This window comes from Passer domesticus, chromosome 1, assembly GCF_036417665.1.
Source record: "Passer domesticus isolate bPasDom1 chromosome 1, bPasDom1.hap1, whole genome shotgun sequence".
Taxonomy (NCBI): Eukaryota; Metazoa; Chordata; class Aves; order Passeriformes; family Passeridae; genus Passer; species Passer domesticus.
Genome location: NC_087474.1, coordinates 80,442,532 through 80,454,974, shown reverse-complemented (window position 1 = coordinate 80,454,974; position 12,443 = coordinate 80,442,532). Strand labels below are relative to the sequence as shown.

The window sequence follows — 12,443 nt, the reverse complement described above, 5'->3', positions numbered from 1 at the left end:
GGGCATGCTAGCATGAAGATGAAAAATTGGTTGGGGTGACACCCAGGCCCCTTGCAGTCTTCACAGTAACCTGCTTTTTTATATCTAATGGCACTGGAGAGTAAGGGGAGTGCTTCCCTCCTTCCCTGTGGTGATAACTACAGCCATTTGCATTTCACACCAGCACCAGCTCCTAATTATAAGTGATTTACAGTGGATAGGGACTTTACTGTTCATTGTTGAGCACTGCCTACCAGCTCTTTGCTATTAATTGAATGTGTGTGCTAAAACTTACCTAACTTTCAAAAAGCATTTCTTTAATACCATATAAGTACTTTGCATATTTTAGTATCAGATAGTTATTGAGCAAAATTTAGCAGAAGTGTCAAAACTGATGCAGTGCAGCAGGAAGCTTGTCTAGTTTTTACTTTGATAGCATGCAACAGCCAAGTGCAAGGAGAAGAAAAATAAAAATCAGAAAGAGATTAGAGTAATAGAAATAAATATAGCAAGAAAAAACATGAAAATCAGTAAGAAAGAAAGGAAATCAGCAGAGAGAGTAGCCTGAGAGATGTTAACTTGCAATAAATGTAATTTTATGGTGCTAATATCTTGGGTATCTGCTAGAATTTAGGGGCATGGGTTGAGTCTGCATCTTTTTGACAGGGTAATTTTTTTTTTTTTCTATCATGCAATAGAGATGCTAAATTTGATTTTTACTCTGAGCTTTGGGGAAGATGCAATTAGACAGTATATATATGACTTGTCACTTGCTTGTCAATTTTTTTTGACAGTTAAAAATAAAATCTTTAGACACTTGATATTACAATGAAAACCTTCTATTTTCTCCTCTACTCCAGTGAAGATTTCTCTTCTTAAACAAACTGAGCCCTAACTCTGTTAGATGAAAGCCCCTTTGATCTTCCATTAAAGGAAACCTTCACAATATCATTATGAAAATGCATTATGAAAAATTCACACACACATTCCTTCCTGACCCACAAATCTTCCTGACTTGTGGTTGCATTAGACAGCAAGCTGCTGAGCATCAGAAGACAATGAAGCAATAGCAAAATATGAAGTGGATATCTGCCCTGGTTGTAAGGCTGCAGAACCATTTGTGACCTCTGTATAGGCAGAGATAAATTGCATCAGTCTAAGTCTTCTAAATAAGTTTTTCCCTGATGTGACATTGATAAATTACAAAAAATACACCAATACGAGTTTGGCTATATTTGAATATGTGCCCCAGTGTAGTAACATTAAGATGCTCCCGAGTAGCATCCACAGTCCAGAGGTGTTATAAAAAAAAAGTTTTGCATTCTACTTGTGTTTGATCTACACATAAATAATATGGACCTCTGCATACTGATAAAAAAAACCCAAAAACCAATGTTGAAACTGGCACTGCTGTATTGTACATCAGATCTTTTTAAATTGTTAGCTGAGTTTTTTTGCTATAGTAACTCCTCAGAGGCATAATGAAGTTCATCAGTCACTGGAACAGTTTTCCTGCTGTGATTTGATTTACTAAAGTACCCCAGATGAGAATGATCTGCAAACAAATGTAAGGCTAAATTTTGTTTGTGTATTTTACTGACAACATATTTGCATGTGTTAGATTCTCTCTTTTACCCTTCCCTTCTTCCTGTTATGTACAAGGAGGGACTGGAGTCTACATGGATACTTTTTAACTTCCTAGCTTGTCAATTCCTCAGAGCTTGAAAGAGATGAAGTACTGAAGTCTGACAAATACGCACCCGTAATTTCATTAAATAAATGTAAAAATTAGTTTGATGTTGTCTACTTAATTCTTACTAGGTTGTGATCCAGAAGTCAGAATCAGCACCAATTCAACATAATTAAAAATCCTTGATCAAAAGAGACTGGATTATGCAAACTGAGAAACAGAAGTGACAGTCTAGCTTATTAAAATCATCCTTCTAGAGGAGATTTAATGGTATAATTGGAATATACTTTAAATGCACTGACCTTGTATGTATTTTCTTTGGGATATGAAGAAATAAAATTAACATTCCATTAAGAAACTGTCTCTGCTGGGTTTTTTATGAGTTTGAGTTCCCACTTTACAAATGACTGAATATACATATGGCTTTATAAATACTTCTACTTTAAAATCCTTAATATCTTGAAGAAGAAGAAGCCCTCAGTGTTACAGCCCTGATAATCTTAGAAAAAGCCCAGAAATTTTTTTTCCTCCAGATACTGTACCACAGATTGAATTTGGGAAATCTTTCAAAGATAATGATTGCAATATACTAAGACATTAAAATGTGCTAAGACAGTAAGATATTTCAAGTGCATTCAAAAAAGGAAGATGGAGTGAAAGAAAATTTGAAGCAAAAACCCCCAATGAACAGAGAGCTCATGCCTAAAGCTAGTTGCTTATTTAAATGTCTTGCTGAATAAGAGTTTGAAACATAGTATTATAGTTATCTGGAACAGCTAAACTGTGGAAAATCTTGATATTTCATTTCAAAGAAAAATACAGAATCTAGATTTAACTGAAAAATGGAAATACCAAAGTATTTCAGCTGAAAGGTGTGGAAATGAGCTACAGAATATCTGAAAATAATTGAATTCACAAGATACCAACATAATATCATATAAAAGCCAGAATGAATGAAAGTTAAAATGAAATGTTTACCATATCAAATACTTAGTCAAAATATAAAAGAGTCAGACCAGTTTGTATAAACTTATTCCTATTAAACATTTCAGCCAAGTCAACAATTTCACACGTGCTGTTTAGATTTAGACAAAGCAGCATTTTTCGAGCTGATGGTACTGTCACAATGCTACATAAAGGAACTAAGTTAGTGACACCACAGCTGACTTCCTGCAGCCAAAATTGCAGTACTGTCAGTGGAGTAACAGCAATGAATGAAAACTAAATCTGAACTCCTGAAGAATTAGCAAAGTTTGCCCATGCAAGTCCTACCAAAATATGTTAGCTTTTTGTGCTAGTACCTTTGAATGTCATTTGGATGCTTCCCTAGGAATTACCACCATAAAGAAAAACAGTTTAGTGCAAATAATTAATACTTGCCATTGTTTTGTTTAGAAAGGTAGGCTTCAATTAAATTCTTATTTTGGAATAAGGCCTAATAAGTCTAATTTGCTATAGGCATTATATCCCACATTTTATTTGCAAAGAAAAAAGTTACAAGATAATTAACAAGTTAGTTGATTTTAAAATTTTGGCAGAACCACATTTCAACTAGTTTCTTCTATTCCTTCCTTCTTTCATGCAAGGTGTTTCTCAGAATTTAAGAGACACTGCACAAGCACTAGGAAATCTGTGCAGAATGGAGGACATGTCTGGCAGCTGCTTCTAGGGCAGAGCAGGGGGGAGAAATTTTTCTTAAGCCTCTGCAATCCCCTGAATTATGTGGTGGCAGTGAACTCTGCCAGCCATTCTCCTGGCCCAGTTTTCATCTGACTGCTTACCAGCTCAGCTGCTGTCTTTACCCTTGTGTGGACACAAGGGACAGCAGTGGCTGCCTTGTCTCCATGACTGTGGTGTGCAAGGAGACCAAGGGAGCACACTGGGCTTCCGAAAGATCTGTCCTGCATTGTACATGAGCACACAGTTGGGCTGGAAACAAGAGCAGAATAATGCAATTGCATTCTTGCTTTGGCAACATCAGAGACATATTTCTGTCAAAAACCTCCATAATTTATGCAAGAATTTTCCCTTCAGGAGAGATGAAACCAAGTCACAGCATTTGGATCAAGGTGGTAGCACTCTCTCCTGGGAATTGGAGAGTTCTACTTTTAAACTTGGATTTAGTTCAGCTGAAAAAGCAAAAGATCAGATTGAAAATTTGAATCTGTATTTAGACTCTGAGCTCATCCAGAGCTTGTTAACATTCCTTTTCACATATAGATACCATCAAGCAGGGCTGAGAATGTTATTTTTAATGAGTTACAACAAACCTTTTTGTGATATGTGGAATAATGAAACTCTCTTCTGTACTGACTTGGTTTGGGAGGGCAACCTTTTTAAATGCTGAGAAGAGAAAAGTACAAATGCACCCCAGCTGTCACATTTTGTATCAGAAATTATTCGGAACAGTTGAGATATCAATCCATAAAAAGAGGGTTTTATAAAGGAAAATCCAACTCGGCCTTAAAATAAACTTCGTATCTTTCAGGACACAGACTTCACATTTTTCACTAAAAACAAAGCTTTGATGATTCTCAGAGGTATGTAAATTCCGCAGCAATTCATTTATTCAGTGACAATACTCCACCTTCTAAATCAAACCTCCAATGTGTCATTATCCAGTAGCTCAGAACTAGCTCTTTGTGTGAATACATAAAGACTCTGAAGCCTGTGCTGAAAACAAAAGGAAACCCCATTTACTAGCTGTTTGATGTCTAGTCTTAGAAAATAGTTTCAGAACAGACATTAAAAAGAAAGCATTCCTCTAACCCCTGTCTCTGTATTTGCAGGTACTCTGTAGATCGCCACACTGATATGGACAGAGTATTCAACATCAATTCAGGAAATGGTTCGATATTCACTTCAAAACCCCTTGACCGGGAAACACTGCTGTGGCACAACATTACAGTAATAGCAGCAGAGATCAGTAAGTTAAACCTAAATATGACTCCTGTCCCTGATGTAATGAATTTAGCCTTCTAGCTGAGTGTGTGGAAAAGCGCAGCTGGGCACATGTCAGGTTTATGGATAGCCCACTCAATACTAATGAAGAAGCAGTAACTCTGCAAGAGGTCGTCTGCAGTTTTGTGTTTATTAGGGACACAGTTTATGAGGAGGTAATGTAGCAGGGAGAAAAGGTGGCAGTTCTGTGTTCTCTGATCAGCTATAGCCACTTTAAATTTTTGAACGTGGTCATTGAATTCGGAAACTGGTATGCAGCAAAACAGGTGATTTAAAGCCAAACTGCATTCCTTGCCTGAATTCAGTCTCATTCAGACTGGATGTTTTCAAATAAGGCTAAAGTGGTTGGGCTGAGCTGGACTAAGAGCCCTGATATTAGTCCGTTTTATGCATCTTTGTTTTTCCTTTGTATGCATCTTTTGAAATTACAAGCTGCAGCTACAAATCAGTCTGTCACCTGGTTTAGGATTGTTCCAAAGTAGTAATCTTGTGATAACACTAGACATGCTGATTTTAGAATTCCAAATACCAGGGATCTAAGATAAGGGCATGTGTTTGAGATGGCCGTAATGAACAATCCACTTTGTTTTAATACATTATCTATAAGTGCATCACATGCTCGAATATCAGGGAATGCAATTCTATTTGCTTTTGCAGAGTCACAGTGCCTATGTTTATTGTGGAATAAGTGGATAAGTTTAATATAAACACCAGTTCTGTGACTGTCACAATGTCTCTCTGCAACTCAGAGGCCAAAAAGTTTTTGATTTTTTTGAGACAATGTAAGCTTTACTTTCATTTTTTGTATGTGTGTATGGATTGATTACCTGCTTAACAGTGAGAAGAGTGTAAAAAGCTCAAAATTACTTGACTCAACTACCTTTATTGTGTAAATCTTCTTTAAAACTGATAACTGATGTAAAACAATGTTACTGAGGCAAGCAAATGGGGTTTTATGAAGGAGGAGTGGCACGAACCTATAGGAATGACAGGACATTAATAACTTTCTCCCTCTCATGAAAGTTTGCACTTTTTAATGCTAGGTATGGGATTTCAGCACACCAAACACTGAATGTTAGTCACATGGTTGTGATTCTGTTAAGTTCTTGAAGGTGGGTTCTAGGGTCAAAAATTGTACACTATAGGTAGCTCCTGAGTAGAGCAGAAGGCAAAAATAAATGCCTGAAAAGCAAAGAATAGCAAGAACATTTAGCATTGACAATAGCAAGAACACTTGCATTGACCCCAGCTGGGCTGAAATAACATGCAGTATAGAAAACTGTCCAAAAACCAGCTTAACATCTATAGGAAGTACTCATTTGGTTTCTTGCTTCCTCTCTTAAGCACAGACCTTCTACTGCACCAAACCTTCTCAACTTAACCTCTTGTGTCTGACACAGGCTTCTGTCTTAATTACCATTCCTCTTCAGTCTGAATTCTTTCAGGCTGCAACAAACTTGCTTCCCAGGGTGTGCTTTACTAAGCCTAGACAAAATTTGGAATAACTAGGGTATATGTCTTCCAAAGGCAATTTTTTTTTGTTGAAATGTGCTTTTCTGATCCAGGACACATCGCTAATTTTAGTCTCAAGAGACTAGACTGGAAAGTACCACTGCTTATTGTTCCTGGCAAACCCAGAAATTTCTAGCAAGGCTACTTAAAGTCCCATTCCACTAAATTCCACAGAATCACTTATTACTCTCAATGACATTATTTCATCAAGCTCCAAGTATATTTCACTGAAGTAATCTAAAAAAAATCTAGTCAGGTTACAGGTAGGATATGCCTTCAAATGGGTGGGTGCTCCCTTTGATATAGGAAAAAAATAATTATAAAGTCATAAAGAGAAACATCTTTCAGTGATGACTGCTCTTGATTTGATTTTACAGTTAAAAAAAATACAGAAGTTGTTTTGCCTTTGTCTAGTATTGTCAGTAAGTGTAGATTGCTCCAGTTCTAAATGTTCTTCTTTTTCACCAGTATGAGCTGCAATTGCTCAGCAGCCCAGAGAATCAATCACGCTGTGACTGCTGCACATAAATAGTTGTTGAAACCTCGGGTCAGTACATCTGCCACAGCCAGACAGCAAACTGGCATTAAAACAGGGGACACAGGGCTAGTGAGTCACAGCTGCAGAATTACAGCTGATTTACCAAAGACAACTCCCAGAGTGTTTTTAAATATTTGCTACTTAACACTTATGGGTAGTCAAACATTGGCAGGACTATCAGGCTGTATTCTGGAAAAAAATCACCTCTGTAACAGTTTTATTGCTGGCTCAGCAGAAAAAATATCCCTATGCAAAGAAATAGATTTGAGCAGTTTGTTGAGTCTATGGAGATAGAGCCCAGCAGTAATTAAGGAATAAAGCTAACAAATGAACCTACATGAATTAATTTGCACAAATAATTTGAAAGATGATGACACAAAATATCCAAAAAAAAAGACTTGAAGATGTATATTGATATCCAGTAAATCAGAGAAGAAGCCTATGTTCATAGAGCCTAGAGTCTATATCAAGCTTCTGTTTATTATAGTATGATTTTAAATTGTGAGAACCTTAAGCACCTAGAAGTAAAATGAAAATATGTAGGTTTAGGTTTAAAAAGCAGGAAAGAAAACAATTCTCCATCTTTAGAGGAGAAGAAACATGTTTGTCAATATATTTGAATGTATTTGTTTGAAAAGTATGCCCTACAAAATAGTCTTGCCAATAGTCCTGTGACTTCAAATGAATGTCTTTGATTTCTGCCTGTTATAAAAATTCAACTCTTTTATTGATGTATTTTAGCAAAGAATTCAGCTCACTCCATACTATACATAAACTGTTATTTTATACATCGAATGAATTTAGCCCAATGACTGATATTAGAAAGAGGTTTATGCCTAATGGAATCATATTAACTTCAATGGGACTGTGGAGCCTTAAAGCACAATATTTTGTCCAAATGACTGAGCTCTGTAATACAAATAAGCAATGCCAATTTTGGAGAAGGCATTGTCACATTTGTGAAAGGATGATAAACACATTAATAGGACTTTTATTAAAGTCAACAAGCTACTATAACAAATAAATAGAAGCTGCTATAATGAATAAATATAATAATAAAACCAGCAAGCTACTATAATGAAAGCTTGTAGAAGAATATAGTCTTAGATGTGCTATATTTTATTGCACTCTTTTTTCACTTGAATGATAGGTTAAAATGCACTGATAAACCATAAACCTATCATAGGTAGGAGATCAACATAGGAAACTCGGTGTGAACCCTTATGTAGGAGAGGGGAAGGTACTTGTTTTAAAAGAAATTATCTCAATCACTCTCTTTTTCTCATATTTCTCTCTCCACATTTCCATACCCACATAATCCTAGGTGGATATTGTGTGATATGCAGCACAAAGGAGACAGGTCAATGGCAATGTCTCTTGGATTTCTTTCAATTAGTGATGACAAATTTCGTTGGGACCAGATCTTGTCCATTTTAGGAGTCAGTGGTTGTTAGGGTGTGACTTTTTGCCTCAGAATTTTGCCTATTTCACTATGCATGGCTCTAGGCAAGGTTACTGCCACTGATTTTCTTCCTTATTCTCTATATCATTTTGACTAAAGCCTGTCTCCTCCCAGCAGGAAAAGGAATGGTCTATACAGTATGGTATGCTTCCAGATGTTTTTATTTTTATCCAGAAAGATGACAGTATTTTCACTAATATTCTGTGCTCAAGAATATCTTTGTCAGTTTCATTCTCTTGGCACTATGCAGTCCTTATAGGTTAAAAAAAGATTGTTTACATAGGGTTAATCTGGGTTAAATAGGGTTACATCTGCAGGTTCTATATAGTTTATGTTTTTCAGCTGAAACACTTCAATATTTACTCTAGAACATCAGACAAAACAATTCACAGCAGGTTAGAAAGCATCTGTGATCACAGCCTGCAGTTACTATTTCTACCAAATAATGATAATCGTGGTAGCTTAAGGAACTGTGCCACAAGATTTGTAGGGCACAGAGTATTGTATTTAACAAGTGGAGGAGAAAAAACCCACTCAATCTCATCCTCATGACTCTTCCTGTTAGAGAGCTAAGGAAGGGAATATGTTCTAGATACTTCACTGCTACCAGACAGTATCAGTCAGGCTAATAAATAGATTTAATTTAGTTCCAGTATTATATTTAGATATATCACACATACATTCATAATCACACTTGGAATGATTAAAGGAATTTATAGATCCTGGACTCCTACTCTATCATAACTCTATAGTTTACACAGAATTAGAGTAATGATACTACGTTCATCCCATAACACACTCACCAGAAATCAACAGAATGTAAATGAAGTGCTCTGAGTGAGAGGAATTGAGCCACCAAGTCTGTCCTTTTCTTCCACTGCATTGAGTCAGTAACTGGGCTAAATAAAATCTCCATTCTGTTTTTGTCATTTCAGACAACCCAAAACAAAGTAGCCGTGTCCCTGTGTTCATTAAGGTCTTGGATGTAAATGACAACGCTCCAGAGTTTGCCATGTTTTATGAGACCTTCGTCTGTGAAAACGCAAAGGCAGAACAGGTGTGTTGCCTGCTCGTACTAAGGAAATATTCCAAACTAAATGAGTTTTGCTGTTACTCTTGCATTACCTCATCAAGCAGTGTACTTTGCACTGCATCAAACTTAATTGCAAAATTAAACAGTGGCTGCACAGTATCTGATTTCACTCAGTATTCTTCCAGCTGACATGATGGTATGTTTTTGAATGTTATTTTCTGTACTGCACCTTGTTACCCCTGATTTATTTTCATTCTTTCATCCTTTGCTTTATTCAGGCACCTCCACTATCTCCTTCAAAAACAATTTCATGTCTGTAAATGTTACAGGTCCTGTCTGTGATACAACTATATCCTGCTAGATAGCTCTCAGTCTACCACTCCTATTGTGAAGCAGTTTGAAGTTGACAATGATTTGGAAGATTCAGCCAAACAATTTCTGTGACATGAGATTTGGGTAGATAAATATAAATTCAGCTTGGACTGTCTCACCTTTCATCTCTATGCCTTGTCACATGCAAAGGTTTCCTACCCATCTGCAGTGGCATTAACACAGACTTTCTGGTGAAATCAACATGATTTTCCTGCCAGCTTTCAAATTCATTATGTCACTCCCTGATGGTATAGGATATAATAGTATGGTGACCCCAAACAGAATCAGCAGCATGTGGATGACTTTTCTTGAACTCACCATAGCAACATCATCTGCCTTGAAGCAGAAGAAAAAAAATTAATACAAAAGATTGCTTTTACAGTTTTTTTTAGAGTACGTAAATAAATATAAAGTTCACTGACTTAGGGGATAATTTTGTTCTTATTGTTTCAGCTGATACAAACATTAAGTGCTGTTGATAAAGATGACTCTTACAATGGACATCAGTTTTCATTCTCCTTAGCTCCTGAGGCAGCCAGCAGCTCAAACTTTACACTACAGGACAACAGAGGTGAATTTCTAGGAAGACTTTTCTTTATTATCTTATCCTTTCTTGCTTTCAGTCTTCAGATAAAGATTTAATGCATGCTTTGTGTTTCCAGACAACACAGCAGGGATTTTCACTCGAAAAACCAGATATAACCGGCATGAAACAAGTACCTACTTCTTGCCAGTGGTAATATCAGACAATGATTACCCCATCCAGAGCAGCACTGAAACAGTGACTATTCGAGTGTGTGCCTGTGACCATCGAGGAAAGATGCTGTCCTGTAATGCAGAAGCCTTGGTTCATCCTACTGGTCTTAGCACTGGGGCTCTTATTGCCATTCTTCTCTGCATCATTATATTACTTGGTAAGTAGCTCAGGGACATTTTGTTCCTTTCGTGGTCATTTTGCATTGCTGAATGATTATTCCAAGACTCGGACAAAGGAAAAGTAAAGTCTTATCCTGTACATGTATTATTGTATTTCTTCTTCTGAGGGCTGGTACAGATGGGGTGTGTAGGGCACAATCAATCTAACCTCAGTTATCTAAAAGTTAACAATATATGAGGGAGACGAGATAGCTGGGCTGCACACTGTTAAATGGAAAGAGACATCTGTAGAGAGAGACATTCATCCCATCCCATCCCCTCCCATCCCATCCCATCCCATCCCATCCCATCCCATCCCATCCCATCCCATCCCATCCCATCCCATCCCATCCCATCCCATCCCATCCCATCCCATCCCATCCTATCCCATCCCATCCCATCCCATCCCGAGCCATCCTTTATTGGTATATGAGGAGGACCAGACACATTACTCATAACCCTCTGCACATGTCCATCCCTTTCTGTTGCCCAAAGAAAGAGGGCAGATGACTTAGTTTTGAAGAATTAACTTTTCATTTCTAAACTGAGAAGAAAAAAGTCTCGGTGCTTTTTTTTCTGTTGGAAAAGGATGTTGAATGATACTGAGGGACTCTCTCAAAGGCTGCAGGGTCCTCCATTTCAGCCACCATTAGAAAGAGGTAGGAGGCTGAGTGTGGAGGATGTTCAGAGGGCTCTGGCTATGGCACTTAAGGTGGTCAACTTTATATATATATGTACATAAGGACAGTTTGCAACATCTCTCACATACCTGCTAGGTTCCACCCCTCTTGTACTGCAAACAGAGATAGTTGGTCACTCAGCCAGTATCTGTACCTGTTCATCTGGGGATAACTGTATAATACAACATAGCCTGTTCTCTGGGAGATGTCATTAGGATCTTAGGAGAAAAGGAGGGAGTCAGCCTAATTTTGTAGCAGTAGGGTCAGGCAGGGGAAAAAATGTTTCCTTCATGATTCTACTTCATTTTACCATACTCCTATCTTTCTTGGACAAGCTTCTCACCACTGCAGAGTCGTCATGATCTTTTCTTTTAACAAAATTTCCCTCTCCAGTAATGAGCCAAAGATGAGGTTGTGGTTCTCAGACTAACAAGTCATGGCTTGCTCAAATAAGCTCTATCCCATTTTCAGAAAAGATTCCCACAATAACAATCTGATCTTTAATTCACCATTAAATTCATTTTTCAAAAACATGGTATCATTGCCCCTAAGGGCTGAGCTCACTTTGTATTAAGTTCCTTACCAGAAAAAGTAATGTAATGCTGCAGGTAGTCTTGCACTCATTAGTACAACTGTGCTCATTAATATCAATCTGACATTAAACGATTTCCTGTTTTATGTCAATCGAAAATAATTGATTCTGTGTGCTAAGCAGCACTTTATGTCAATTACTGCTCATGCCACCATGCACCATAAGCAGATTTTCAATTAACTCAGCTATATAATTTTCTATTTTCAGGTTGGTTGCAGGGTTTGAATGTGCAACCACTACTGAGCGAAAAACAATACTCTGGGCAGACCTGAACCACAACTCAAAGTTTAGCAGCAACAAAAAGTGCCTGTAAATTGCTAGGTTTATATGCAGTTTGAGTAAGTTTAGCATCTTATCAGGAGGTTTCAGATACTGCTGAATGCAGACATGCAAATAAAGCTGATGTACTTCAACATGTAGCTTATGATGGGGTCTTTTTCCTGCAAGTTCAGCACAAAGCAGTAAAATCCATGTATCAGATGTGACATATTTATCAAAGCCTCATCCTTGCATGTGTAAAACTGTTTTTTAATTAGATACTTCAGCAACTCTTTGATATAAAATTTATCATTTCTGTGTTTTCTCTGACCATTCTACCAGTCACTGTTCCAAAAGCCCATTCCAAACTGACATTGTGTTTTTCAAGTTCTCCAAAATGTTCTCCAGATATCTCTCTTCTTTTATACAAACCTTTCACCAGTCCTTCCAC

General features: G+C 37.3%; 1 protein-coding gene across 5 annotated transcripts in view; it reads left to right on the top strand.

The window, feature by feature from the left end:
- Positions 1–12,443, top strand: part of LOC135304663 (cadherin-6) — a 103,034-nt gene that overhangs the window by 82,198 nt on the left and 8,393 nt on the right. For all 5 annotated transcript variants that reach the window (XM_064427357.1, XM_064427321.1, XM_064427339.1 and 2 more), the window contains 4 exons: positions 4,459–4,595; positions 9,078–9,199; positions 10,001–10,118; positions 10,210–10,461. In XM_064427357.1, the coding sequence (XP_064283427.1) occupies positions 4,459–4,595; positions 9,078–9,199; positions 10,001–10,118; positions 10,210–10,461 (629 nt within the window). The remainder of the gene's footprint in view (positions 1–4,458; positions 4,596–9,077; positions 9,200–10,000; positions 10,119–10,209; positions 10,462–12,443) is intronic.